We start from the raw sequence: 27,781 nt of genomic DNA, 5'->3' as shown, positions 1-27,781 counted from the left end.
TTAGCCCAACCAAGTATGAGGCCCACATCTACAGCTCCAACAACCCAACCCAATGTTAGGCCCATAGCTCCAGGTCCACCAGCCACTCCAAGGCCCAACACCATTTAGGCCCCCACAGATAAGGCCCGTTGCACCTTCTACAAATGCTGCTGCTGGTTCAGGAGTTTCAAACTCCACAAGGACTCCACTTGTGTCAAATGAAACCATGAATGGTGCATCTAAAGCAACCACTTCTAGGTTCTCAAAATTCATACCAAATCAGTCAACTTGAGGAAAACTTTAGTGCATAATTAGTTGATCTTTTGGGTTATAAGTTGATATTTAGTTGCAGTGGTTTATGTAGTTTTTGGGTTGTATGTTTATATTTAGTATGGTTGATATTTTGATATCTGGTATTAAGACTGATTAGCCAGTATCTAGTATTTTGGATGGAACAATTAGTTCTAATGCTTAATGTTATGCATACCAATTACTTAATCTTGTGCCTTTACCAATTTTTATTTCTTAGGTCTATTTGAAATTAGTTAACATATCTCAGTTACCTTTTTAGTTAGATTCACTTCACTCAATTCATGCTTCTATTAGTGATGCAATCGAATTCAAGACACAGATCCAATTGCTCAACAAGTGACTAAATAGCCACAACAATGTCAACATAACTTCTAAGCAACAATAACAATTAACATTCATTAATAAACCCTGTCCTACAGTCATCCCTTGTCCTATCTAACCAAACAAATCAAACTCATACATAAACTCAGTACAACTCCACCCAAAATGAAACACACAAGCAATTCAACTCTCTTCATCTGCTCTATCAACATCTTTCCATTTATGTGTGTCGTCTCAGTCTCAATACTGGTAAACCTCCCTTTTAAGACTCCACATGTATTGCATACTACTGTGCCATTATTGGAGGATTCTTCCACCCCAGCAGATTCCTCAATAGTTTCATCCATCCACTGAAAATAACGGCACCCAGTGTTCTTCGTCTGCCCAACACAGATACAGTTCATCAAGCTCAATTCTCAACCGCCGGGGGAGGGGGGACAAATGAAGCAGAAAAATCATACATACCTTCCACAGAGGACACCTGAAAAACCATCTTCCTGGGTTTCTCCTCATCTTCGACTTCAAGACCACCACCTGAAGACGGCAGAAGCATGTCCCATCATATGGCTTGCTCACATGTTCTTCGAGCCCTTCAGAGCTACAATTTTCCATACACTGTGTCCTTCAATTATAATTTGACATGACTCTGCTTCCACCATGCATGGCTCTGGTTAGGGTTTTGCTTGCTGCTCAAATTGGGGAAAACGTTCTCACCTAACACTATATAAGGGAGAGAAGGGATTGAGAGCCTAATACGGATGCTACGTTGGACTTCCGTTTGCCACATCACCAAGCTCCGTTTAATGGAGAAGGGTTCTCCTCACAGTTGGGCAGATTTATTCCATTTTTAAATTTTTCAAGGGTATGATTGTCGTTAACAAATATTAGGAGTATTTATGTCAGCGTTTTATAAATTTGGGGGCATAATTGGTAATTTACTCTTATTTAAATAAAAAAAATCCACATTTGCATCGCTTTCCCGCCAAAAACAATCCCGTTCCCGCGCCGCTATTTTGACGTAAAAAGTCCCAATCGGATCATCGGCCTCCTCTTATTGCTGAACACCGAAAGTCAGAAACATCTTTGACATCTTTCTGATTATCATCTTCCAAAAGGAGATGAACACGGACATGGACATACCCCTTCCTGAAGAGCTTGAACTTCTCGAGCTCGAAAGGGACTACCCAGATTTTGACATCCCCGAACCCGAACAGGAACAGGAATTGCAACCGCAAAAGCAACCGCAAACGCACCCGCAACCAGAATCGCCAGATCTGGTGGTTCTTCCAGAACCCCAATCCAATGGCCACAAGCGGTCGCGCTCCGACGATCCTTCTCCAGTCAGGTCGCTTTCCGAGGAGAAGCGGGTTAGGGTTGGCGATTCTGCTGCCTCTGAGGTTGATGCAGTTTCCAATGACGATGAGGACTGGCTTCAATACTCACCTCCTCCTAGAGGCGTTCGAATGGAAGAAGAAGTTAGGTTTGTGAAGGAGAAGGAGCTGTCAAGGTACGCTTGGGAGATCCACGGGGAGTGTATGCCGGTTACTGCGCCTAGCGGCGATAGAGTTTACGCAAAACTGAACCGCATTGAAGGGATGGAACTCGCAAGGAAGTTGGACTGGAGAGCCAGTTCTGCTGGTAAGGTTTCATATGGGCGTAGTTTTGTGCAACCTTTCATTTTTTTATTGCTTTAGCAATGGAATAGAGAAGAAAAAAAGTGATTAATTTTCTACCATTTTACGTTGTCAAACAAATAGGATTTTAAGGAATTGTCAAATCCTCATTGGGAAATTACTTGAGGTTATCAGTTTCATGAAGTTACGGTTTAAATTAACTTTGCTATGTTTGTTAATACAGATTCACGAAACACCTTGCATAAAAAAAAATCCAGCATTATTTAAACGAGGTTGGAAAGGATGGAGTGGGATACAATTATAGTAAATAACTTGAATATCCTATTTTTCCGTTACCTTCCATTATATTGTATTTCCGTACAATTTAGTTAAAAATTTTCTGGAATTTGGAATGTGAATGATATTTAAGAACTATAGTTAATATGCTGATCTGATTATGGTTTTGTGTCTTGTTAGATTCAGTGCTTACTTCAACCTGAAAGACAATAGTGATAAAAATAATAGAGTAGAGGCATTATTTGGCAAAACCCTTAGAAACAGAGAATTGCGTGTGATAATTATTTTATTAAGAAATATAGAGTCATGCATTACAGCTCCCTGATTTCTAGGAAAACAAAGGGAAAACACAGGGCTATGGGAGTTTAGCCAGGCATAACTGTTGGATCATGGTTGGGGTTGTGGTTGTTATCATTCTAGTTGTAGAGAGTACAGTGGAAGGCATCATGGTTTGGCAGATTTTAGAGTATAAAGGGTTGTTAGAGGAGGGAAATTTGATGAAGTGAATGGTTTGCAGTAGCTAGCATTGTGGGTATTTCATGCTAAAATACCTTTGTAAGTTCTAATACTTAAAGAGAAAATTTTGCAAATTAGGGATTTTAATTCGAAAGTTCTCTAAAATTTTGAAGTTGACTGATTTACCATCAATTTCTGAATGTCCATCATAAGGTTTTGTAGATAATTCCGCAATAGTTGTTTTCTGTTCACTTGTATTATAAAATGATTTGGAAATTCATATGCAGATAACAATTCAAATTGAATGACCGTTCTTTCAGTTTGGTGCATCTTGATGCGATTTTGTAGTAAAAGTGTGGTACATATCCTTGTATTCTAGCAAATTAGGTTGATGTGTTTTCCAGAAGTCTGGTTCTTTTGGTTCCAACTTCATTTAGGTATCTCTATCTAAATAATGAATATATGATTAGTTTGTCACTAGTTCGGTTTTCACTTGATATTGACTAGTCATCTATAACTGGCAGCTTGATTTAGTTCCATGCTTTATGGATAGATGAATCTAGGCCTATTAATATATTTGGAAACTTCAAATGTCATGCTTTGTGTAACTGGGAATTTTATTTGCTTGCAGATCTAACTTTAGAACCTATTAATGCACTCTTCGAAAGATTGGAGCAAGAGGCTATCGCTAAGGTTTGGACTCAAATTCACATCTTCTGATATTGAAGTGGCTAAACCTTATAAAATTTTCAGGATTTTACATTATGATAGGTATACTTGGAGAAAATTCAAAATTGTTTATCATAGATTTAAGGTTTCCTAATGATTATTCTTTTTTAAAAGACCATGGAAGCTAGTTTGGAGGGCCAAAACTATCTAGATGTTCCTGCAACACAAATGGTGCATGAGCAACTTTGGGTAGATAAATATGCACCAAAGTCATTTACTGAGCTTCTTAGTGATGAACAAACAAATCGCGAGGTACATCTCTAGTATGAAATTTAGGTCTGGAAATAATTACTTACAAGAGCTATAGTTGGAAGATATAAACATTTTTTTCTACTTTTTTCTTTAATTTTTTTAAAAATTTTCTTTTGTACCCATTAATTGATTTGTTTATTGTCTAAGACAGGTACTCTTATGGTTGAAACAATGGGACTCTGTGGTTTTTGGATCTGAAATTCGAAGTACATCAGATGATGTTTTGTTTGCTTTGAAGCGACATTCTTCTGTTGCCCAAAATCAGCGACCTTTCAATTCAAAGTTTTCAAGGACAAACAGAGGAGCCAAATGGAGTAGTGGGAGGTATAAAAATTCAAGAAGTATGGATGAGAGTAGTAATTCACAGGGCATTGAGGATATACTGAATACAAGGACAACCAATGTTGGTCCACCAGAACAGAAGGTATTTAATATTTTTTTCGTGCTTGAGCTGCATTGTGTTTAGCAGTAATGAGCTTGTTCAAAATACATGTGTGTGTGCGCTAAGATATAACACTCACGTTTGATATGCGAAAGAAACAAAAGGGGTTAAGAGTGGGTTGTAAAAGACCACTAGATATACCTTTGGGTCAAATAATCCAGTTCATACCAAAGTCTGATAATTGAGTCAAATACCCCTAATTTCAACGCTAATACAGTGTTCAGAATCCAAATAGTTAGAGTGGAACTCAATGTCTGAATTTCCAATAGAGCTTTGTAGCCTAGTCATCATTCTCATCTTATGTGATTATAATGGGCTTATTTTCTTTTCTTTTAATTTGAAGATTTTTTTCAAGAAATATCGCATTAAAATGTTTTCTTCATATCCTTCTCAAACAATTCACACCATGCATTTCCACTTTAGTCATTGTTTGGACCTTACATGATAATATGCTACTTCCATTTGATTTATACCGATGCCTTCAATCAAGTTGTGAGATGGTCATGTTGAATCCCATTCGTAACTGTTTTTATTAGTACTGCAGATTCTTCTGCTCTGTGGATCACCTGGTCTTGGAAAAACAACAATTGCCCATGTAGCTGCCAGGCACTGTGGATATCATGTGGTGGAGGTATATTTTCCACTCTTTATTCAAAATCAGGGCATTCAAGCTATAATATATACTCATTTCCTTTTTGACTGTTCAGGTGGTAAAATTTAATATTCTTGCTAGTGATTTATGAATGTAATATCAGTTGATTGGATGAATTTGTTAGCGATTACAATTTTTTGTCACAGGACCTAATTTTGCTTCGTTTTGTGTATTCTTTTTGGTTGAAAGGTTTTTTGCCAAGATTCAATCAGTTGTTTGATTCATGTGGCCAACTTGATCTAATGAATAAAATAAAATAAAATAACATTATTGTTGTTGTCCATGTTATTACATATGGCAAAGGGTATATGCTTCATGACGTTCAACTGTATTTCATATTTTCTCATGTTATCAACTCTTATTGACTAAGTTTGTTTGATTTTGTTTTTCTCTCTCCTCTATTGCTTCTTCGTGTTTCTGTGCCTCTTGTTAGAGATGCTTTAATATAATATACTGATCAGGACAATAATGTTGTAGGTTAATGCTAGTGATGATCGTTCTACATCAACTATTGAATCCAAAATCCTTGATGTTGTTCAAATGAACTCTGTCTTGTCTGATTCAAGGCCAAAGTGTCTGGTACTTTATTTTATTTTATTTTATTTTTACTGTTATTCTTATTCTCAGTATCTTTCATTTGCTTCTTACCATCAATACTTACAACAAAAATGGTTTTCTATTGACTTCACTTTCCAGGTGGTGGATGAAATTGATGGAGCCCTTGGTGAAGGCAAGGGTGCTGTGGAGGTTCTTTTGAAGATGGTTAGTCAGGATTCTTTTCCACATAGTAATATTTCTTATTTTCATCAAAGATGTTTGTATACTGCTTTTGATTGTTGTTATTTCACTTATTTATTGGTTTAGTTCAGCTGTTTTGATTTCATGCTCCTATTACTAGGAAGAGAATGCACAAATGTGTCACTGTTTTCAAAATTTATTACCAAAATGTCACTCTTTTGAAACTAATTTCCTAGAAGCCACTCTTCCTATATTATTATAAACAATCATAATTAAAAATGAAATAGTAAATCAGTTGTCACTATGATAAAAAGATGACATATGAGTAATTAGTTACAAAAAATGTGGCATTTGATAAGTTTCGAAAAGGGGGCACATGCCTAAAAATGTCGGTAGAATGGGCTTGAACTTATTGTAACTGAATGTTGTTCTTCAGTTCGTTTCTGTCTTTTGAAGACCAGGGTTTATGCTTTTAATGTTCCCTGGGTGTAACATTTGTACAGTATTATTCAAGCTGAATTGATTTAAGGGGCCAGAGTTGTATATTTCAGCTGAGCAGCATGACTTTCTTAAATATTTTCATATATCTTGTTCCCATAAAAGTGTAATTATTTCCATAAATTTTCCGAATAGACATATACCTTGTTTGATGGCTCACCTTTCCGCAAAGTAATTTTTTTATTGGAAAAGAAAACTTGTAATGCACACGTGTTCACTTTAAATTGTATTTCAGTGATATGGCCATTCCACAACTCGGTGCATGAGTCCAATTTTGTTCTGAAAAAATTGCAAACTTTATAATATTGAAATTGGACCATCTGATTTTACTTTTTAAACAATTAAAAAATTTAAAATATTGAAACTGGACCCTCTAATTTCTATTTTAGAAAATTTAAAAATTGAAATCGGACCTACCGATTTGTGTGGTGTTCGGAAAAAAATTTGCATGCACTGAAATCGGACTCTCCGATTTCATACTCCTCTTCGTCCTTCAACAAATCTGACCGTCCCGATTTCTTTAATAATAATTTTAAAAAAATTAACACCATACTAAAGAAAAACACCAATCATTCCAATAATATGCATAACACACCATTTCCATCCATATTAAAAAAAAAAAAAATTAGCCTCACCTTTCCACCAATTTATCAAGAATCCATTTATTAATATAATGCTAGTATATCAGCAACTATTGGTTTTTCTTGAGAAGTATTAGTATTAACTATAAGGGATTTAAAATCAAGTTGCTATTAAGAACATTCATGAAACTTGGTTTATTTTAACAATGCAGGTTTCTGCTGAAACAAAGTCTGATGCTGGAAGGAAATCGTCAAAGAAGGGGTGGAAAACAGCAACATTATCAAGACCTGTGAGTTTCAATCCTTCTATTGTCATGTGTTTACTAGAATAGTTAAGTGATAAATCAGTTGCTGTCTATTATATCGGTGATGGTATTGGTTGTTGATACAGGTGATTTGCATTTGTAATGATTTATATGCACCTGCCTTAAGACCGTTACGTCAGATAGCCAAGTAAGTTTCTTAGTCTTTTAAACGATGATTTAGAACGTCTTCACTCCTTTCTTGAGCTGTCATAACTTGGCGTCAAACCTGTCATTTTCTTCTTGTTATTTAATCTCTGGCAAACATTGATTACAAATAGGCAACCATAACAGGGAGGCAGTGTCCTATTAATTTTTGTTCATTGTTGGTGTGGGCATGGACTGCTGTGTTCCGAAAAATAGCTATATTAGGTTTAAGGATGACAAGAAACGGAATGGCCAAATGTAACTAAAATGTGTTTTGGAGTGATTTAAAAGCAGCAATGGGAGTTTTGTATGACGTAACTTTTGGCGGAAGTTTCTGTCGTCCCTTCATTTAAAAAGAAAACAAGCTATATTAGCCATTTCCTTTCCATTTTCTTTAAATGGACAGTGGGATATCTCCAAAACTAGTTGTTCTAATAGTTATTCTGGAAAAGGAACTGTGTCCAAGCAAGATAAAAGTGCATTTGTTTTGTTTCTAGAATCTCGGCATGCATTTTGTAGGTTAGTGGCACAGGTTACTCGTTGCAACTTAGTAAGCTATATTTCTTTTTGTTTTTATTTCTTTGTTTTGTCCTGAGAAAAAATGGGGAAAGCCATAATGGTATTACATATATTTGATCATTTCAGCGTAATTTTTGTAAGGTTTTTAGGATTGGTTTGGTAAAGTTTTTATTTTTCGAAAGGAGTTTATTGAAGCTGGTTTTTGAAAGATGGTTTTTTAAAAGGGGTAGCACTTATGTTTAGTAAATCCAACTAAACATGCCTTTTAATAAGCACAAGCAATAACAATTGAGTTTGATAAAATAATTTTTAAAATTTAAAAAGATTATAATAGACAAATATAACAGTTAGATATTTATTAACATATGGAGTTATATCAAACTTTTAATTTTAAGAGTAATTATCCAAATCAGTCCCTAAGAATTTTAAAGGTGGATATTTTAGTCTCTAAAAAAAATTAATACACAGATCAATTCCAACGTTTTTTTTTCATCAGACATAACAGTTTTCTGTCTATTTTCCGGGCATAACTCACTAAATTTTTCAAGTATTTATTAAAAAAAGAATATTTGTAGATATAATCAAATTAACTTTTAAGGTTAAGTTAAACCTATTTGATTTCTAATATGGTATTTATTATGAAGTAGAAATTTAGTTAGCTTTTTGAGTTAATTGATAATTTGATGATCAAATTGAGATTTAAGTGAAAACAGAAGAATAACTTTGATTATATTTAATTCCTAGCTATCACACCAAGCTAAGTTATATTAAATACAAAACTATCAAATAGTTTCAATAGAGTTTTTTGTGGAATAATCTCTAATAACTTTATTGAACATTATTATTATTATTAAGTGACTATATATATATATATATATATATATATATATATATATACTTTTTATGCAAAAACTCTTTTTATATTATAAATACATACATAAGAATCTAATGAATAAATTTATCATTACTTTTGCCCAAAAACTTGCAAAAAATGCCTATTAATTTTTTTAGGGACTACTATGTCTGTTTTTAAAATTTTTGGAGACTGATTTGGGTAATTACTCTGTCGAAAAAGAATTGGAGACTGATTTGTCTGTCAGAGTAAAACTTTGGAGATGTTTTTGTATATTAATTTTTTGGGACTAAAATGTCTGCTTTTAAACCCTTTGGACTGATTTTGGTAATAACTCTAATTTTAATAAGTACAAATTAACTTTGAAAAGTACTTTTTTAGGTACTTTCAAAAATATTGGTAACTTTTAAAAGTTGCAAGCAAAAACAAATGATCATTTTGTTTACTAAATATAAAATGAGATGCTCTCTATAAAACTTTAGTAAACCAAGTATAGAAAGGGAGTTTCAAAAGTCTAAACCATAAGAAAGTATTATGGACTACTGATTCACCAAATTACTTTGGACCATTGTAACATTCATGAAGTATATTAAATCAAGAAGAGTGTTAGGGGGCCAGCAAGTTTTGTGATTTGTAGCCATCATTTAGCCATTATTGATGTTTTTAATTGTGTGAGATTTTATCCATTGATATGAGATTACTCATTTTTCTTTTTGCTGGTTAAGTGCTGGCCAGATTTTAATAAAAGTGCTGGCTTCCTAAACTTTCTCTTTAGGTTAAATGCACTTTTGGTCGTTATAGTTCCTACTATGGTCCTTAATGGGAAAAAATGTTTTTCTAATTTGTCATGGTGGCTACCATATATTGATGTTAAACTAACCATGAACTTGACATAAAGTTACCGTGAAGAATCAAATTGAAATTATTTGTTATGTCTGGGATCTTTGTTGAAAACGGGTATTATGCCTAGGGACAAGATAATACGAATTTTCGAACCAATATATGTGTTCTGTTTGTAATTTGCTGTGCACACATTAGTGTTATAATTCTAATAGATGGTGTTAATACGAGCACAAACCATAGGGACTTTAACCAAACTGTATTTGCACACACAACGCCGGTAAAATAGAAACTTTTAGGAGTCAAATTAAAATAAGATATTATGGCAACAATATATTTTAATATTTAATTATTTATTTCTTCCAAGCTAGTTTTCCTTCCCTTTCATGTCTGCATTCTACCATCTGTTCTGTTATATGTATATTTCAATTTATATACAATTTGATTTATTGACAAAAGATCTTTACATTGGCAGGGTTCATATGTTTGTTCAGCCAACAGTTGGTCGTGTGGTAAGCAGGTGATGGTCTTGTTATCTTAAACTATTTCTGCTTTTATATAAAAGAATACAAAGTTACAGCTTAGTTATAACCATTGATACCTCATAATTCAGTTCCACTTATAATGGGGGCAAGGCTTTGGTACAATCCACTATATCCGAGATTTACTATAGATGTCACTTCAGCCAAACCAAATTTGACATATAAAAGCTCATAATTGTTCCTAAATTTTTATTTGTGATTTAAATTTGTCTGCCGAATTTTCAGTGAACTCAATTTGGATCCACCAAATTTAAGCTTGTGATTCACGATAATCTCTTGGGTGTTTTCCGTCACAGAGACTCCATTTGCATTTTTAACTCAGGCTCCAAAACAGTGGCTTTTTCTTTGCTGAGCCTGTCATCCATCATTCATCATCTTCATGATCTCCATGCTTTTCCTCTGCTATTATTCATCATCTTCATGCTCTTTCTGTCCTCACATCACTGCTGCTTCCTCTTTCATTATTTCCATCTCAAATTACCGCCAAACTTCATCACCTCAAATATAGCAAAGCTATAATTAAGCCCAATTCATTAAGCCAGAGAGGGCTGCTTCTTGAAATCTTAAACCATTCACCTCTGGCTTCCTTCATTTTTCCAACGTCAGTTTGGCAGATGTACACAATGCTGAATTTTCATCAGACACCTGGCACCTTTATATTGGCATTCTAACAACTGATTTGATTCGGGTTAATGAGTCACGTTGTCAAAATCCTTATGAGGGACTTCTTTTGTAAAATACCGGTTGTTAGAATCATACTGGTAATTGACTCGGTCATATGACTGGGTCATTGGGTCACTGGCTCAATCGGTGGATTACTAATTTATCTGGTTGATTTGGTTATAATTAAATAAAAATGTAAAATTATAAAAATAAATTAAAATCAAAAGTTAAAATTTAAAATGTATGTCCTCACAAGTATATTAACAACGCTACGTCACTAAAAGTAATTATCTTATATATTAATTGCATAAATAGTTATTCAAAAGAACAGATGTAATAGAATAATTGTGTAAAATATTTTACAATGTCAATGTATCAAAATTAAATTATAAAAATAAATACACTATTATTATTGAAGAATAAAAATAATATTTTACATTATTTAAATTTCATTGCTTTAATATAAAATATATAATTGCTTTAATATGATATATATAATTAATTAGTTTTTTTATTATATAAAAATTGATACCAACTCTTTATACATTAGATTTAAGTCACAATCATCAATTTTGATTACTTGACAAAACTTAGAAATTAACCGTCAACTTTTAGTAAAATATTTAAAAAAAAAAAATTAAAACCATAACTCTCACAATTGATTAATTTATTACATATTATTATTTAATAGAAATTAAAGTATTAATTAAATATAATAAATATTTACATTAAAAGTGTCATAATAATATTATTATAACAAATTTTAAGTTATAAACTATTCAAATTCCATACTATTTGATATACTTATATATCATACATAAGACTTGTACTGTTATACTTTGCTATTACTTTTACTATTTATATTTTTTTCATTATTTTGTAATACTTTACATATAAGTATATTTTAAGATCCTTATAATTATACTTATTTCAATATGTTATTTAAATCAAAGAATTAATTTTGACCATTTTTAACACTATTTTGAGTTTGGATCACTTGAGATATTGTTTGACAACACAACAACAACAAAGCCTTGTCCCACTAGGTGAGGTCGGCTACATGAATTAAGCGCTGCCATTGAGCTCTATCATGTATCATGTCTATAGAGAGACCGTTTACATGTAGATCTCGTTTGACCACCTCATGGATGGTCTTTTTAGGTCTTTTTCTGCCTTTCACCCTTTGTCCATCTTCTATCTCATCCACCTTACTGACTGAGTGTTCTGTTGGTCTTCTTCTCACATGTTCGAACCACCTGAGATATTGTTTGACAAAGTTAAAAAAATAACATATTTTTACTTTATGCTATTTAAATTATTTTTATTAAAAATAACTTGGTGAATATATATATATATATATATATATATATATACACAAAAGAAATAAATATTTTAAAAATTTTTATTCTTACTATTATATATGTCATTGAAAAACTATATGCACTAGAAGAAGAATAAGTAAATGTCAAAGGAAAATCTACAAAAAATAAAAAAAAATGAAGTTTTTATGCTACAACATAAAAAATTATTAACAAATATTTTTACTCTATGCTATTTAAATTATTCTTATTAAAAATAACTTATTCAATATATATACACACACAATAAATAATCTAAAAAATTTTATTCTTACTATTATAGATGTTTTTAAAAAATTGTATGCACTATGAGAAGAAGAATAAGTATATGTCAAAGGAAAACCACAAAAAATACAAAAATGGAAGTTTTTGTGCTACAACATAAAAAATTATTACAGATTCAAGTTATAAAAAATTTCATCAAATTATACTTATCATAAAAAATTCTATCAAATTATAAATTACTAACTCAATAATTATTCTAGATTAAAAGTTAAATTAAAGATTTTATATCAAAGTGCCACAACAATTTCTGTTCTATTTGATAGAGAAGCAAAACAAATTATTAGGAACAACTATCTTAAATCTAATTATACTCCAAGACAGCAATGATATTGAAACATCATTCCAATTGAAAAATTTATATAACCTCACACTTATATTTGAAGTCAAAGTAAATAATTTTAACTATGCTCTCAACAATATACTATTACCAAGACATTTGTTCCGACAAAAAATACTGAAACTTAACCCTTATTACAACAAATAAAACAAGTAATACAACAAAAATTTTATTTATTCAAAACATCATTTTTATTACTCATTTATATTTTTTATTGATTATAGGAACCAACTTTACTGAGACCTAGATGACATATAAATTATGAGATTAAGGAGAAAGAAAAAGTAAATGAATCTAAGACACATCTTCAGATGAAGAACATATATACAGAGATGGAATTAAAAAAGGACAATAGATCAGAAAAGGTATACAAGTCAACAGTTCAGAAACATCATGTCTCCACAAGAATATGTGACAGGAAGAAGAAAGAAATAACTCCAACAACAACCAAAAATAGAAAAGGAGGACAAACACCATATAAAGAGACTAGGTCCGTCAATTATAATAAATGCGAAAATAAAAACAACTGAAGATGTAACTTTGTACAACTTCAATATCAAAAACTTTTGTATTACAAAATATTTTAAACAAAAACACATCAAATTTAATATTAGTTTATATATATTTTAATTAATTTCTAAATAATATAATACTTATTAAAATATACTATATGCTATAATTAATTTACCACTCTGCACATCGCACGGATCTCACTCTAGTATTTTTTAATAATTCAAGAGAGGAAAGTATTCTAACAAGTTATTAGTTAGAGGACACGTGTAAATTGTACCTGTGAAAAAAAAGCAAACATTAATCCTATGATTCAAACCCCAAAATAAAGAGAATTACCAAGAATAGTGAACTGTTATATTTTCCTGTCAAAGTTCAAGTTGTAAACAGTATTTGTCCTAAACATAGCCCATCTCCACGTGCCATTTCATAATGGTGAAATTAGTAGCACATAATAATCAGCTAACAATATCGGAAGTTAACTTAGTGAAGTAGTTGAATAAGTTGCTTAAGTTGCTAGCTACATACATAAAATATGGGTAATTGAGCTTGTACTTTTAATTTTGAACTCTGCTAGTATCAATTATCACCAGATTACATTTTATTATTTCACTGTTCTTTAGTATAGTAGAGCCTTTTCTGTCCATTGAGTTTTGTCAGTTCCATTTTTAACCTAAATTAACTTTTTAGGCTTAAATATATATGTAACAAGGAGGGAATGAAAGCTAGCGCTATTGCGCTCACTGCTCTAGCAAATTACACAGGTTGGTTCTCTAATCTTATTCTAGTGAGTTTTAACTTTCTTATCAATTCATTATGCAAATATATGTATGCACTATATAGGATCAACTGTTGAAAGCCATGGTAGCCATGGAAGGGGGAGCCCTATCTTGGTTTCATCTTGGGACCAATAAAAAGTTTCAAATGTGGCTTTTCTAGGTGTAGCTCTACCTTTAGTTAGTGGTGGATCACCCTCTACTTTAATCTACACACTATTATTGGGTATTCGTTTTCTTTGTCAGACTTTTTTCGTCGGATGTTTACTCCTTTGTACTATATGGTCAAAATTGCTTTAGCTGTAATTTTTATCTATAAAACACCTGAAGTCCTCTTCTACTTAAAAGCATTGTTAGAACTTGTAATCGGACACAGGAACTGAAAAGAAATTGTTTATTGATATAGGATTGATGACAATTTGTCAATAACCTGGAATGTGATTGATATGAGGAAGATTTAGAGCTACTAAACTCTCCAACAGTTGCTAAAAAAAAATGCCCAGTCACCTTATTAATTCCCTTCTCCCCTTATGTGTATTCTCTATACAAGAGAACCATCTCTTAACTAATAGATTTCTAACTCTACTTCCCCACAAATGACCCATCTTGTCCTCAAGGTTGAGAGATAAAGACCTATTAGCAGACAAATAAAATTAATGTTGAACCAGATCCCACTGCTTTATGAAAAGCTGTACTATCATTAGCCTTTTGATCCAATCTATTGCCTGCAAAGATTTATCCTCCTACAATGGGTAGGACATGACTTTTGAAATTAAAGGATAATCACCTCTCGAACTAGGATTGGCCATTAAGAACCTGAAATAGCATCTTTTACTCGATTATATTCTAGGGAGAACTACACCACAAAATCTAACTATTCTAATTGAAGAGCTCAAGGACTTATAAGCCTCGCATCGGAATGCTATGGTTTTCGATTTTTGACTCAAGTCATACCTTGTTTTCAAGTGATTCTTAACATCCCACCATGCTCTGCAGCCTTGGCACGCACAGGCTATATCTGGGAACCATTCCTCTGACTAGTCTTTGACGAACATAGCATTGTTGTTATTAGCACCTATATTATATCACTTTATTGTAGCAGAGCAACAGGGTGGAAGGTCCTGATACCACTTTATATAATCATGAGGAGCTGAAAATCTTCCTCATATTAATCCTGGGAGTGACCTAGATAAGTTGAATCATACATTGCAATTGATTCTTGTACCTTGTGTTTTAGTATTAACTATTGAGTTATTGACTCCAATTTTCACATCTAGGTTAGAATTTATGTCTTGCTAAACTTACAATCAATATCTTTGTTCTTATGTGAAACTTGTAAACTATGTTCTTCCAAAACTTATTTCTTCAAGGGTAGCCTTCAATTCTTCTCTTTATATGGATAAACAACATTTCGAAACCTATGTTTATATGCAAAAGATGATTATTTCATACCTGTAATTATTTCTCCACTTATTAATTGATTATATAAAATAAAACAAATTATTTGAATAAGAAAATATTGAAATAAGCTTAATCTTTGGTCTTTTCTAACATACCCTAAGTAATAATGTGTGAAACACATCTCCTTGAAGAGTTTTGCTTTAAGCAAATACACCATATTCTAGCTTAGATTACTTGTTGATAATTTGTTTTATTTGACCTCTCACATTTCAGAATGTGATATACGCTCATGCTTGAATACTCTGCAATTTCTCTCCAAGAAAAAGGAAACCCTCAATATGGTAAGACTAAATGTGAACCAGAAATTTAGAAGAACATTTTTGTCTCGTTTATTACAGATTGATTCAGTTGTTACCATTTCTTACTCTTTTGAGCTTATGACTTTGCTACTTTTGAATATTACTTTTTAATTCTTAATATCTCTGCATAATGGTTGCGAATCTTTTACCTCTTAAGAGAAAGATATATGAAAGAGATTAAGTTCTCGAGGGAGCTCCTGCGATAACTCAACACTATTATGCTCTTTGTTGCTTGTGGTTGTAATTTTTGTACTTAGGGTAAAGACAAGTGACCACCATTGGCTTGTTCTTTCGAATTTTGCATAATATATCAAAGTTCGTGGTAAAAAGTTTCGTGTTATACTTTCTAAATGTTGAGATATGTTTGTAGTTACCAGTTTTAGTATTGTATTTATTGAAAGTAGTAAAGTATGTGTTGCTGTGTTTACTTTCCTAATCCACCTAGTAGTTGTGTTTATAGGTAAGTGTTTACAGTGAATAAATGTAGAATCATACAAATAGTTCAAGAATTCTCTCCTTTCTAAGTTTCTTCTCCTTCAGCAAGGTATCTAGAACCTAAAGAGAAAACTCAGTATGTGCAACCTAGAGGGGAGAGAGAGAGCCCTGGCATTTTCAGATTTGTTGGAGGGAAGACATATTCTAGACTTGTCTTTTCTTGACTCTTGAATTGTTGAATTACTATCATGGTGGAAATTTTCTTAGTTTTTATATTACGTAGAGGTCCAATTATTATATATCACTTACATTTTTTTGTGGGTTTATGTATTCAAAAGTTTAAGTGGACTTTTTTGTTGAGTGAAGACCACTCTTTTGTTTATTACATGCTGGATTTAATAATCACATGGCTTGTTGGCTTTCAGTTTGATTTAGCTTCTCAAGTAGTTGGCCAGAAGGACGTGTCAAAGAATGTTATAGACATCTGGAAGGAGGTAATGTGAATTAACCTTTTGAGTTTGTCTATTTATTTCATACTAAATAAGATTAGCAGTATCTTTACAATATTTTTATTTGATGCTCTGCTTCTCTTAGATTTTCCATAGGAAAAGAAAGAAGTTGGAAAGAAATTCACCTAAAAGCAAGTCTTTTGAATTTGATTCCTTGTACTCCCTGATATCAAACCGGTAGGCCATACATTATTGTTCCTCTACATTATCCTGTTACTTTGAAATATTTGTATGTCCTTGGTAAAACTGGCCATTTAATTTTGCAGAGGTGATAGTGACTTGATTTCGGATGGAATTCATGAAAATATTTTGCGTCTCAATTATCATGATCCCGTGATGCAAAAAACTGTAAGCATTATTGACCACTACAGAGTTACGCTGGGTAATTTGCTGATTCTATTTGAAACATTGACATTTGTTTTCAAATTTGATTAAAGGTCAAGTGCTTCAATATTCTTGGAGTTTTTGATCTATTGCATAAATTCATATGGCGTACACAACAAATGCCCCTTCATGGTAAGAAGAGAAATAATTTCAATAGATATTGTTGCAAAACATATTTCATTCACATTTCTGTTCTGTCTCCATTAGTATATTTGCCGCCCATAGCAATTGGTGTACATCATATAGTAGCTCAAGTTCAGAAGCCAAGCATTGAGTGGCCAAAGTCTTATCAAAGGTATTAAATTGTTCTTGTAGGACTTAGCATAAATCTTTAAATATGGCATTCTTACAAAATATTTTTCATAATGCTATAAATGTCCAGGTATCGAACAATGATGTCTGAGAAGATTGACATTTTGAATACTTGGCATTACAAAGTCCCACCACATATTGCAAGGCACCTATCAGTTAGTTGCATTGTTGAAGATATAATTTCTCCATTGTTGCATATTCTGTCTCCACCAACGATAAGACCGGTGATGTGCTAATTCTACTTTGAAATACTTAAAACTAGGATTTGATTTGATTTATAACTTAAATCTTATACAGGACTAGTGATTTGGGCCAAGTTAAGTGCATTGAGTATAAAGATGAGATTTTGGTCATAGAAGAGAGTATTAACTAAAGATGGAAGAACTATTCTAATAAATTTCTCAATGAGAAACATGAGACTCTTTTGTGCTTGGATAAACTACACACAAGAAATGAGGACCAAAACTTTAATTACTTCTAAGAATTCGAGAGTTTGAAGTTAAAGAGGTCCTAAACCGAATGGTAGATAGTGGGTCTGGACAATATACCAGTTGAAATTTGGAAAGATTTATGTGGAAAAGGTGTTTAGAAACAATCTGTGAAGTACATGATATATGCATAAGTTGTATTAAGAGGGAGTACATGAAGCATAACATAGGAAGCGAGAACTCTAATTTAGAAGTGAAAATTGAAGAAAACATAATCCAACGGGCCAAGATATTTAAGTATCTTGGTTGAATATTCAACACAATGGAGGAATGGAGGATGGTGTAAAATATGGGATTCAAGTTGGCTGGTCAATGTGGAGGAGTGCTTTGGGTTTTATATGTGATAAAAAAGAACTTTAGAAACTTAAAGGTAAATTTTATTGCCCTGTCTTTCGACTAGTGATGTTATCTGGATAGAGTGTTTGGCCTTAAAGGATGAAGACAAATAAAGTCTTGGTTTGGCCGAAATGAGGATGATTAGACAGATGAGTGGCCATGACAAAATAAGAAACGGGGACATGAGAGAGAAAGTCAAAGTGGCTTGGATGGCTTGGACATGTGAAGGGAATTCCAGTAGATCATCCTGTCAAGAGGGTATATTAAATTGATGATAAACCAGAGGTTAGTGGCAGTGCAGAGGGAGACCCAAAAAGACTATGAATGGGGTGATCAAAAGAGATTTGAGCCTAAATGAGCCTACAGCAAACATGATACTTGAGGGATGAGGGGGCATAATGACATTATTTCATCCATGTATCTGATCCATGTAGTGGGAAGTGGGATAAGGTTTTGTTGTTGACCAAAACCAAAATTGATAATATTTTCAAGGGAACAAATAACTTATTTAAGTCTTTTCTAGATATTTTACATAGCTTTTAATAGTAGAGCTTGTCAAGTGTTGGACTACTGTTCCTACTTTAACCTTAGGGTTAACTCTAGAGGAACTCTTCCCACCGAAAAGTGTGGTGCGTTTCATTAGCTATGATACCTAGAAATCCTAATAGTGAGTCCTGGACCACTCTTTTAAACTCTACTCCATTTTCTTCAGAAATTCCAACCTCCCAAGGCTTGTTGTTTGTTGAAGACAAGCTAAAATCTGATTTGATCAAAATCTTGCTCCAGTGTTGCTAGAACCTGTAAACCCACATTACCAATAATGACTCATTGTAACAGACCTGGAATGTTTTGTTGAGAATGTGGGATTCAGATAGGTAAAAAAGATAAAGGACTAAAATAATATAGATGCAATAAAGTAGACATTATACTAATCCCTATTTTGAATAGTAGACTTATAATCCTAATTAAATAAGGAGAGAATCATGAAATTCAAAGTAAATATCAATCTTCTTTATATCAAAAACTCCCCTACGACATACATCTTACTATGCTTTAATGTTGTTGCAATTGGATGCTTAATATTTTAAAAAATCTGTATAAAAAATTAGCAAGACAACAAAACTAAAAGATAAACACAAGGTAGCTAGAATGACCATCTTCTTGATCAAGCTAATTGAGAAATATTTTCTGTCATCTATAAAGTTTGGTACATGATTAAGACCTATGTAGCTTCATTTTGAGGCTTGCTTGTGAAGTGACTTTAGTCTGATCTCCAAGTTGAGCCTTCATTGCCTTTACCTTCACTCAGCTCAGCTTGCACTTTATTGGTTTTCCACTTTTTCTGATGGTTTTTCTTTACTTTTAGGTGGCATTACATCTCCTAGCTGAAAAGGAGAAGAACGATTTTTCTCAGCTAGTTAGTACAATGGTCTCTTACTCTATAACATACAAGACTACAAAGTCAGAAATGCTGCCTAATCACCTAAGGCATGAAGTAGCAAATGACATGGCTGTGTCTCTTGTTCCCCCAATCAATGACTTCATAAACTTTAAGGTTTCAATCACTTCTCTGCCAGAAATATATGAAATTAAGTCAGATTTTAATTTCTCTATTCTATACATTTGTGCAGGAATATGCCTCCAATCATCACACCCTTTCATTACCTATGAAGAAGGTTTTGCTCCATGAAGTAAGGCTTCTTAAACTACAATGCTTTTGTTGTTTGATTCCTATCGCATCAATAGCTCTGGATGGCATTCTAACTTCAACCTCTGTATTCCCTTTTTAATTCTAACAAATCAGGGAAGAGAGTGTTTGTGTGCCAATAACAGACTTTAGACTGTCGTACTTTGTATTAGCCACATGAATTGATTTTGATTTTTATTCTATAATTGAAAGGCACAATTACCTTCGTGTAACTTCATTGCTCTCAGTCTTGCACTCCTGTTCCAACAATTGGGTTTCAGGTTGAAAAACAGAGAATCTTGCAAGTTACAAAGGGAGATGAAGTTTTTGCTAGTGGAACTATCAATGCTCAATCAACCAAAGCCAACCATGGAGCTGCAGCTGATAAGAAAACCACTGAAACAAATACTAACATTTTAGCGAGGCAGTTAAATGCAAATCCCAAATCAGATTCACCAAACTTGAATCTTAATAAAGTTCCATGTGTTTTAGACAACGCAAAACTGCCAAACACGGGAAACAAGAAAAGGCCATCTAATGGGTTTTCAAGTTTCTTTGACAGGTGATTCTTCTTGAATGTTGTTTTTTATTTCATATATCCACTATTTGAATACAATTTACAATAATAGATCACTATTTTATCTTAGAAGCTCACGTATTAGAACTTGAAAAAACACTTGAAAAGTATGTTAAAACTGGAATATATAACTGGAAATTGTTTCCTGGCACTAGTTTCCTAAAAATGCTACTGATCACAGGTAGTAATCTCTCATATTAAATAGAATTGAACCTAAAAATGGTACTAAACTCCCTGTTAACTGGTGAACCTATATATCAGATAATCGTGTTCATTCTTCTGAAATCTTAAGTTCTTGCATACAATTTCTTGAAATCATTTTATGGTATGCCTTTAGTTAATATATTGGCCAGCCGGAGCCTAGAAAAAAACTGTGTGCTGCGGATATTAACCGCTGTCTAAATTTTCCTTGAATAAGTATACTTAGTTTGGTCCTGCTGAGCTGGATTAGCCGGAATACTGATTGTAGATTTGTTGGCACTACTTCAATTGAGCTTGATATTTTATGTCATAGCTCGAAACTTCTCCACCCTTGATCCAGTAATTACATTTTGCTTCTTACTTTTCCAATTCTCTAACTTATCTGCTGGATACTGTAATAACCTGATGTTGATCTTGTCAACAAGAGAACCAATGTCTAACTTGGATCATGCATGAATTGACATACTTTCATTGTGGTCTATATTTCATTTTGTTGTGAATGAAAACAAAACTCTTGAATAAAAACTTACCCATGTACTATGCTTCTAACATGGTAAAAGTTTGATTTTTTCAAAAGCAGCGATGTCAAATCTGCCACATTGACACTAGGGATTTCTCTCTATTTTTAAATTACAAATTGATGACTTAAAATAGCACCAAACTGTATAACAAGATCAGGTGTAAAGATTGATTAATGTAATGATCCCACTTATATGTTTGGTATTTTAAAAGATGAGGAGCTAATTCATCAATTTCATTTATTTAGGGACAAATTTGTCTAAGGCAAATTCATTAAGGACTATTTAGGGGGTTTACTCATTATCATCATCTATATCAGCATTGATGAATAGGAAGTATGCCTTGGTGAATAATCATCATTATATTCATTGTTTACGGCTACCTATCTTTTTTGAAGTGCAGGTTTAAAAAGCCAGGTGAGAAAGGCCTCAAAAGCAATGATGGCTCTCTGCAGAAAGAAGAAACTTTGAAGAAAGACCCATTCCCTTTACTATTCAAGTTTAATGAGGTATGCTGCTTTATTTTATGATTTAATGCAAATGCTTGTTTGACGATGAAATGAGGCATGAATTCTATTAAATAGTTACCATAAATTTAAGGGTTGAGACAATTCAGAGGGCCATCGGTATGTTTTTGCTCGTACGATATTATAAACATTACGTATAACGTTATTAGAAAGATAAAATCGAAATTCATAGACCTGGAATTAGAGATAGAAATTTATTATTTTAGTGATAGCAATGTGCAAAATAATTCGGGAAAGATTACACTGATTTCACTAAGAGTTACAACTTCTCAACTCTCTAACACTTACTAAATGCTTGGGTTTTGTGTTTGAGAAAGATATCGACAGATATGTTCTGTCTCCAATTTTAAGAACTCCAGAAAAACTGTTTCTGTTCCTATCTCCTCAATCAAAATGAGTTTTTGTGTTTACTGTTTGAAGTCCAGGATTCTTCTTATTCCTGTCTCCAACTTGTTTTTCTTTTAATATCTACATGTTGAACTACAATCGTCACAGATTTTTTTTTTATTTAAATATTTGCATGTTTAAATTTGCAAACATGCTCCGTTTTTTCATTCCTTTTTTTTCCTTTTTTTTTTCATAACAGTCCCTGAGATTATGACTTTTACAAACAGAATGTTAAACTAGTTTTGACTTTCCACGCTAGATATATAATTGACGTCTTTTCGTTTTAGGTCTTAAATAAGACAAAAACGAGGTTGTTTGGAGACAATGATTTGCACATCATAAAACTCTTCTTCCTCTTCTCGATTGTGCCTTGTTTAAGTGTGAAAAGGAAACGATGCTATTTAGTTTTGTGCCTTGTTTAAGTGTGAAAAGGAAACGACGCTATTTAGTCCTATGTCTAGCGTGATAAGTCAGAACTAACCCAGCATTTAGTTTGCTGATTCAGTATTAGAAAGGATCCAAAAACTAATATGGTGTCCAGAATTATAGTTCAGATACTAGTATAAATAATTTTAAATTTAAAAAACTAAAATGATAAAAGCTGTAAATTTAAAGAAATACTTTAAAAAGTTAGTAATCTTTTGGATACACAATGAATACTTCACTCTTTTGCAGGGCTTTACGAATGCGGTGAAAAGACCTGTCCGGATACGTGAATTTCTATGTTGATATTCTCTCCTTTTTTTTTTTTTTCCACTATTTCTATTTTCATAATGCCAGTCATATATCTATTCTTATTTATCTCTATAATATACTAGCGGTTTAACCCCGTTTCTATTCAGCTGTTTTTTTATTGTTCTATAGTTAGGCATTTTAAAAGGTTTTTGAAGGTTTTATATTCGATCGCAATAATAACAGAAATTACAGAATAGTTAATGCCAATTATTAAAATAATAAAAAGAAAATAATAGTTTTTCGTATTATATATTCAAACAGCACATAAACATATATCTTCTATTTAAAAACAATAAGACTCTAGAAAGTAGTCGTCACAATTGACATAGTTTATGTTCCAACAAACGATTGTTTATCTTGAAACAATCAATTCTGAGCCTTGGAATCAAATTCTTGCTTTACAGAATCAAAATTCTCATTTTTTGTTCTAGATATCGTTTCATTACTCCTGCAATTGATTGTAGCACTCAACGATCGATTGTAGGCATGTGCCAATCGATTGCAAATCTTCTATACATTAAAATACACCACAATTCCAGAGACATTAGTTTAAATTGCTATCAAATTTGATACTACTAGATCACATTAGCAATTATTTATCTTGTCTAGGGGAAAGAATGACTAATTCTACTTTATTTCTAATAGATCCCAAATATATATATATGGAATGTATCTTATGAGAATAAAATTTTTGGGGTAAAATACAAATAAAATAAAAGCAGTTCAATATTACATAATTGTCTTAAATGAAGAATGATTACATGTATGTTCAAATTCAGATTCAATTCTCTCTAAATAGTAAATCGAATTAACATGATTCGATTTGTTAATATACTATAAGAAATTTATTTTTATTTGAATAAAAAAAATCTAATTATTTTAATTTATTTATTGGGTATATTTTAATAGAAATTAAAAACAATGCCTATAAATGTAACAGTTATAAATGCATTCACATGAATTTAATTACTATAATAAATGCATTATATTTAACCTTCACCATATATATATATATATATATTCCTTTTTCAACAATCAATTTACCAACAAATTTTAAGCCTTTAAGAAGAAATCAATGCCCAACATTCACACATTAAACAAGCCTAGATTGAGTCTGCTTAATCACATAATTGTGAGAACCTGTTTGAGAGATGAGTAGTGAGTAGTATTTTTAAGTTTGAGAGAGAAGCGATAGTTAGTGAATAGTCTACTTCTTCCGGTACATGATTGGCATTATCAAACGTAACTCCCTTGCAAGAAAATTTGGATAGAGTAATTAAAAAAGCTAATGTAAAACTTTATGGAATTAAATTTTTCTTTTAAAATAAACTATTTTTTTAGATGCTTTAACAAAACATATATAAATTTCATAGTAATTTGAGGAAGGATTTTGCCGGTTTAAATTGATGTAAGAAAATTTTGGAAATCCCTCTTGATTATATTTTTTGATGTCTTAATTTAATACTATTTCCAGTTAGTTATTTATTATCAGTCCTTAATTGCTTTCAATTAACTTATGAAGGCAATGTAATTATGTTATGCAAACAAAAAGATTTATAAATGCAAGCAATACAATTTTTGTATCGGAAAAAAAGTGAAACAAAAGAAATTGTATTAAAGCATTCAAATTATGACGAAATTTAATCTTCATTCCATTCATGGTAATCTGGCTTTACTCTATAGCACACACCTTTTTAGCAGATCTATCAATGGCACATGAAGAAGCAATACAATTCTAACACGGTTTTGGTTTTAGTCAATCGTATAACTTTGTGTGTAAGTCCAGTCCTAAAGTAGTTCTTTGTATTGGTAGCTTATACTACTCAATTTTATCTGTTGTCCTTGAGATAGGCAAAAATGTATCATATTATTAGTTTCTTAACTTTTTTTCTTCAAGTGATTTATCACATTATTATAAACTAATATGGTGTACTTTTGTGGATTTCAGAAATATAATTGATGTGATTGGTCATTTTTGTCAATTTTTGATGTGGTTCCCTATTATTTTAATGCACAACGACCAATTTCAAGTATTACTTTATTACTCAACTTTGTGTGCGTGAATGTACACATCTAAATTAGTATTTTGGTATAGTTAAATTTTGCTCCTTTATATGTTTTGCTTTTCTTCTCTCCCTTTGAAATTTGACTTACTCTTCGAGACATTAACATTTCCGATTTGAACAATCACTAAATTCCAATTTCAACAAGTAACAACTCCGGGGTGACAGAAGCAGCAATAGATGGCTCTTCCAAAATTGGTTTTGGTGATTTGTCTATCCGTTCTTGATTTATGAAACTACACAAGATTTCTAAAAAATAACTTATATTCTGCAAAAGAATAATTTAATTCTAAATGGGGTTTAATTTCAACATCAACTTTATCATCTATAAACTCACAAATGTACCAAGGATAGAAAAGTGTATGCAGTGGCAGAACTTGAAGGGAAATTATTGGAGGACACATAAATTTTAACATAAAAGTTACATAACGGTATCTATATTAAAATAAAATTTATAAATATAATTATTTTTAAGAATCGCCAATAAGATGATAATAAAATTAATGTTTATACAGATAAAGATTATAAAATACTTTAGAATAGTACTTTTCGAATTTTGAGTGATTTAAAATTTTTAATAATTAAATCAAAATTAAACCTTTCAACAAATTTTTTTTTCAATAAACTAAACTATTCATGAGAAAGTTGTCTTCTATCTTATTTTTTAACTTTGTCTTCATTATGTTCATTGATAAAAACGATTATTCTATAAAAGCTATAAAAAACTAAAAGAGTTAATATCAAACGAATAAACTGATCAATCAAGTAATATACATTTTACTTTTTTGTTTCTACTAAACATCTACACAATCCATAAATGGTTGATAGATTCTTCAATTATTGAAAGGAAAATTAATCTTTTACTTGTTTAGTGAAGCCTTCGAGATATAACACTACTAGATAAATTCATTTTACTGACTGACAGTTTTACCGACGGCGAAGTATCAATAAATATCAGTCAAACAAGTCATCATTGGTAGTTAACTTTCATTGATGACCTCGTAATAGGGACGGAAGTAAGTCAAGTCAGCTCGAACTCGACTCGTTAATAGCTCGATAAGCTAAACCTGTGAGCTGGTGAGCTAATTTTGAGCCTGGAATTAAGCTCATAAATTAAATGAGTCGAGGTTGAACTTGGATAAGCTCAGCTCATTACCTCGTGAGCTATTATATATATATATATATATTTAATGTAGGACAAAAATAAAAAAATTATAATTTATTGATAGATAAATAATATATAAAATTGATATTTTTAAATATTTTTTAAAATATATAAGTTATAATTTATTGATATAGAATTATAGATTATATTCCTATTATTTGAGTCAGCTCGTGAGCTTTCGGTGAGCCGAGCTTGAACTTAAGAAATAGGCTCAATTGTTAATGAGTTGAGTGATGAGCCACTATTTTATAGTTTATTTTGTACTGAATTGATTGGATTTTGTCAACTATTCTCACACTTATTCATGTAAATTGCATGTTTAAGTTTCCTTCCTAATTTCGTGCTATGATTGAAAACATGTTTCTTTGGCTTTAAAATTGCTAATTTTTAATCATCTCTTATTACCAATCGATGTCGTAATATGTTTGTTAAGTGTTTTCAGGGTTTATAGGGCAGGAATGGCTTAAAGGATGGACAGGAAGCATGCAAAAGTGGAAGGAACACAAGAAATTGAGAATTTCAGAAGCTGGTAGCGACGCGAACACGTGACCAGGAATTCGTTCAGCAACGCGTACGCGTGACGAGCGTCACGTGCCTCAGTAAAGCGTGTTCGCTGAGGGCAATTTCTGGGCTACTTTTGACCTAGTTTCAGGCCCGAAAATACAGATTGGAGGCTGTAGAGTGAAGCTGGAAGGGGGAATTAATCACTATTCATTCATTCACACTTTAGGTTTTAGAGGTAGATTTCTAGAGAGAGAGAGATGATCTCTCCTCTCTCTATGTTTTAGGGTTTTTAGTCTTATTTCTTCTTAGATTTAGATTTTCACATTGCTTTAATTTAGTTTTCCTTTACTCTTGTTTGTTCTAGCATCTTACTTCTTTTAGTTTCTTTGTTATTGCTTCCGTTTGTTTACTTCATTGTTGATGCACTCTTGCTCCCTTTGATTTAGATTAATGCAATTCATATTTTTATATTATTGTTCTTTCTTTAATTATTGGTTATTGTTGTCTTGCAATTGGGTATCTTAGATTTTATTATCTCTTATTAATTCTCTATGCTTTTATTTTGTGCCTTCCAAGTGTTTGATAAAATGCTTGGGTGGATTTTAATTTAGATTTTTATGTTCTTGACTTGGATTGATTATTTAGAGACTCTTGAGTTATCAAAAGTCTTTTGTTGAATGGTAATTGAAGATTGCCGATTAGCTTGAACTTCACCAAAGCTAGTCTCTCACTATGAGTTGACTAGGACTTGTGAACTCAAGTTGATTGTATGCACTTGACCTTCCTCCATTGGTTAGAGGTTAACTAAGTGAAGGCAATTCACATTTACTATCACAATTGACGATGATAATGAGGATAGGACTTCTAAGTCTCAATCCTTGCTAGGAGCTTTCTTAGTTATTAGTTTATTTTTCTCGCAATCTATATTTTCTTGTTCCTTATTTCAAAAACCCCAAAAATAGACTTTCCCATAACCGATAATAAACTACACTTCCCTGTAATTATTTGAGAGACGACCCGAGGTTTAAATACTTCAGTTAATTTTATTGGCTTTGCTTAAGTGACAAACAATTTAAACATTGACCGAGGATAATTTGCTGGTTTAGAACTATACTTGCAACGTGATATCTTTGTGAAAATCTTTACCGACAATTTTCCTCCGTCAAAATTTTGGCGCTATTGCCGGGGAAT

At 32.1% G+C, this 27,781-nt stretch overlaps 1 protein-coding gene across 1 annotated transcript; it reads left to right on the top strand.

The window, feature by feature from the left end:
- The first annotated feature begins 1,565 nt into the window (after positions 1–1,565).
- CTF18 (P-loop containing nucleoside triphosphate hydrolases superfamily protein) lies at positions 1,566–23,054 on the top strand. Its single transcript, XM_016327866.3, has 23 exons — positions 1,566–2,250; positions 3,610–3,671; positions 3,822–3,959; positions 4,111–4,383; positions 4,946–5,032; positions 5,531–5,632; positions 5,750–5,815; positions 7,083–7,160; positions 7,262–7,323; positions 10,007–10,051; positions 13,917–13,990; positions 15,677–15,744; positions 16,623–16,691; positions 16,792–16,883; positions 16,973–17,054; positions 17,144–17,222; positions 17,298–17,385; positions 17,473–17,626; positions 19,593–19,781; positions 19,858–19,917; positions 20,195–20,475; positions 21,613–21,718; positions 22,799–23,054. The coding sequence occupies exons 1-23, from the start codon at positions 1,731–1,733 to the stop codon at positions 22,850–22,852; spliced, it is 2,829 nt and encodes a 942-aa protein (XP_016183352.1). The 5' UTR covers positions 1,566–1,730; the 3' UTR covers positions 22,853–23,054.
- The last annotated feature ends 4,727 nt before the right edge of the window (positions 23,055–27,781 follow it).

The sequence above is a fragment of the Arachis ipaensis genome, chromosome B2, assembly GCF_059453495.1.
Source record: "Arachis ipaensis isolate K30076 ecotype BB chromosome B2, ASM5945349v1, whole genome shotgun sequence".
Lineage (NCBI taxonomy): Eukaryota > Viridiplantae > Streptophyta > Magnoliopsida > Fabales > Fabaceae > Arachis > Arachis ipaensis.
The sequence above is the reverse complement of the archived record's forward strand: the minus strand, read 5'-3'. Positions and strand labels throughout refer to the sequence as shown.

Coding starts and splice junctions, on each gene's coding strand:
- CTF18 (XM_016327866.3), top strand. CDS start 1,731: ATGAACACGGACATGGACATACCCCTTCCTGAAGAGCTTGAACTTCTC. Junction 5,633..5,749: donor ATTCAAGGCCAAAGTGTCTG/GTACTTTATTTT, acceptor TTCACTTTCCAG/GTGGTGGATGAAATTGATGG. Junction 20,476..21,612: donor TTTTCAAGTTTCTTTGACAG/GTGATTCTTCTT, acceptor TTTGAAGTGCAG/GTTTAAAAAGCCAGGTGAGA.